At 30.8% G+C, this 3,351-nt stretch overlaps 1 protein-coding gene across 4 annotated transcripts in view; it reads right to left on the bottom strand.

Annotated features, from left to right (window-relative positions):
- The window catches only part of LOC119593160 (sodium/hydrogen exchanger 9B2-like), an 18,959-nt gene that overhangs the window by 5,516 nt on the left and 10,092 nt on the right, over window positions 1-3,351 (bottom strand). For all 4 annotated transcript variants that reach the window (XR_005230503.1, XM_037942128.1, XM_037942127.1 and 1 more), the window contains exons 12-14: window positions 2,518-2,601; window positions 2,047-2,211; window positions 1,702-1,785 (exon numbers count right to left, since the gene is read on the bottom strand). Coding sequence is in view for 3 of the 4 variants with exons in the window: in XM_037942128.1 (XP_037798056.1) it covers window positions 1,702-1,785; window positions 2,047-2,211; window positions 2,518-2,601 (333 nt within the window). In the remaining variant the exon portion in view is untranslated. The remainder of the gene's footprint in view (window positions 1-1,701; window positions 1,786-2,046; window positions 2,212-2,517; window positions 2,602-3,351) is intronic.

Below are 3,351 nucleotides of genomic sequence, written 5' to 3' on the forward strand. Positions count from 1 at the left end.
GACCATGAGCTTCAACTATCACCAAAGCTTCCTTGCACCTGTTATTCTATCTCAGGCATGAAACCAATCCCATATCACTGCCACAGCTATTAGAATCAATAACTTTAATCACCAATTCTGGAAGGGGAAACCCTGGCCATGCAAGATGCATGAGAGCAATCTTCTGACATAGGTTTGTGATATAATTCACATCTGAATGTAAAGTGCTGGCATGAAAATGTATATTTATATTTTTTTTATCACTTTGAGCATAGAGTAATGAAAACACACAACTGCCTGAAGATATACCAACTCAAATGCAAAATAATATAACAGAGAAACTGCAATTGTCATAGAAACTAATTTGTGGGATTCTTATCATTACACAGTATTTTTTCCTTCTAGTAAACATTATTTTCATCTTTTACATATTTCAATATTTTCTTCATCTTATGGTTATCATATTCTATATTATTATTTTTGGTATTCTAATGACCTAATCTTCCTTAAAAAGAGCTTCATTGTTAAAAAAGGTATAAATGAAAATGAATAACTCAATGAGGCAAGAGTATCTTTCATTTCGATTGTAAAAACTTTATAAAAAAATAAAGCACTAATATTTTACTGATGAATATTTCTGAATTCGTTCCTAAATAACTACTCTTGACTTGGGGAATTATCATATTAATTTCTGTATAAGTAAATCATTCACAACTTCCTTTGAAATTATGACAAGGAACTCAAGCAACTTGTTATCAATTCATTCATCTATTTTCAACAGCATTTTCTCCAGCAACAAAACAGAAAATAGTAAGATGTTACCAAAGAAAAAAAATATTGTGAAGAAAGGGATTTTAACATGGCAATGTGTAAGTAGTATTTCCATTGTATCTTTCTTTTGCATCTCAAAACATGAAAAAAATATTGGTGAATCTCTGCAACCTGTACCACGATACATTTAGTTGTGGAAAATATCTAAAATTTGGAAAGAAGTAACTATCATCACTTTCAAGAATATTTTCCATATTAGTAAAAGATAAGTCTCCACTGTCCCCTTCCTTGCTTAAAATGTGAGTTCCAGAATTTAGTGCCAGGTTTATCATCAAATTTTACACTGAGTTCAAAATTTAGTTATATCTACTGACTAACTTAGTTGTTAATTTTCATAAAATAAAGTTGCTAAGAAAGACCCATCATTATCATTAGTGTTCCCCATATCAACTGACTAACATGAGACTTTCTTTCTTCTAAATTTTACTGTATTCTTTATAAAAAGTAAATGTATTCACAGTGTAACTGAAATGTAGCTGTTGTATCAGTTTAACAAGACAATACAAATGCTCATTAATGAAACAAAAAAAAAAAGAATACAAAAAGGAGGAAGCATCCCTTAAATACCCTCTTTTTTTTAATTTGACATAGGCTTTTACTTGAAAAATGGCCCATGTTCATCATAAATACTTAGAATCCTATGCTACCTCTACAATCTTTCCAAACAAACAAAATTATATTGTTCTATACATTGTAAATTTATTCAAAAGCAACTGCAATAAAATTTGTCTACTGTACAGAAATCAAAACATTTTAGTAACACACAATATAAATTTAGTGCTCAAAGTAGGACTTTAAATTAAAAAAAAAACAAATAAAACAACATTAGACAACATGCATAAAGGGTACTTGTCACCCTCACACCAAACACAGAATTGAGTAAACACAAACCTTCACCCCGCGTTGAATATCCTCAGGGTCAGGTTCACTATCAGACTGCTGGACGTAATCTAAGGCTAAAGACCCAATGGCAGCCTGAAATGGTAAGGGATTATGTACAAAGTGAATAAGAGAAGGCCGAACAAAATTCTTTCTGCTCTTTTAACAGATGCTTTATTTGAAGATGCACTGGCTGAAAATTATATGTACATGTATAAAAACATGTTTATTATCTACTTATATTTGTCATGCCTCTTTGAAGAATAATCTTTTGGGATTATATTTAAGGTCAGTTTGAAAAGGATTTTTTTTATATAATCTAAAACATTCTTAGGCCTACAAATTTTGATCTCTTACCTGCACAGTGGCCTTTGGAAGCCAAGCAATAGCAATAAATAATCTCTCCCACACTGTAAATGAGGCACCCATCACAACAACGAATGAGGTAGCAACTCTTAGGGTTAGTCCTACTATCAGTGCAAGTAAACCCCATCCTACAGTGCTTGGCTCTATGGCCATGACCTGAAGTTTAGAAAAAAAGGAGAGTTAAACATGTGATGTACATACATGTCTAAGCCACATACAATATTTAATGAGAGAATTTTTATTAAATTTTACAAAGCTATATGAGATAAAAAATAGGTTGATATACTATTTTCATTACAACTGTCTGAGTCAGTAAAAGCCTTACATTAATCTCTGCGCCAATCAAGCCATATACATATTTAATGAGAGATTTTTTATTTCATTTTATAAAGCTGTATGAGATAAAAAATAGGTTGATATATCATTTTCATTTACAATTGCCTGAGTCAGTAAAAGCCTTACATTAATCTCTGCACCAATCAAGCAAAAGAGCATTGGCTGGAAGATCTCCCATAAAAAGCGATAATATTTGCCAACAGCAGCATCCTGAAAAAAAAACAATAAAAATTACACCCAAAGTTAAACTTTATTCTTGAATATCTAGATAATCTTTAAAAAGATCTGTATAATCTTTCACTCCCACAACAAATCCCACAACAAAGCTCACTTATCTATACTACTCAAACGAGTTAACACAGTTTATTTACTCAAGGAATTAATGCTCCCTTGCACCTATCTTGTAAATACAATTAAATGTATTACCAGTAAAAAATAGCAGCATTATGGTGTTTTTATAAAGAATATTAACAATTTATTTGGGGAGGGCAAGTATTCTCAATTTCTTAAGACATGAAAATTTTTTCCACGGGTGCATTAATCAGCTAAATTCACTGGTTTTCAAATATCAGGAGCTTATCTTAACACAGTAACTCACTTGTCTGTTACTGCTTGTTTTGAAGAACACCACACCAATACTAAATACAAAAATATATATATATAATTCATGATGGTTAATTAATCCATACAATGTGTTAAAAAGGGCAGACATTAGCTAAATTTGTACAAAAGCATGATGACTACACTCTTCTACATACTGATAATATATGTCACTACCATGAATTTGTAGATGAAGATGTTTCTGCATTTTTCAGCACAGTGTAGACTAAAGAAATTATGATTTACAAAAGATATAATAACTAGTTGTATACATCCATCATAATATTTTGCAACAAAAAGATTAACCATTTATATGCTTACATACCATGCATAAATGATTAGCATATTATGAATGGTAAC

The sequence above is a fragment of the Penaeus monodon genome, chromosome 31 (genome assembly GCF_015228065.2).
Source record: "Penaeus monodon isolate SGIC_2016 chromosome 31, NSTDA_Pmon_1, whole genome shotgun sequence".
NCBI lineage: Eukaryota > Metazoa > Arthropoda > Malacostraca > Decapoda > Penaeidae > Penaeus > Penaeus monodon.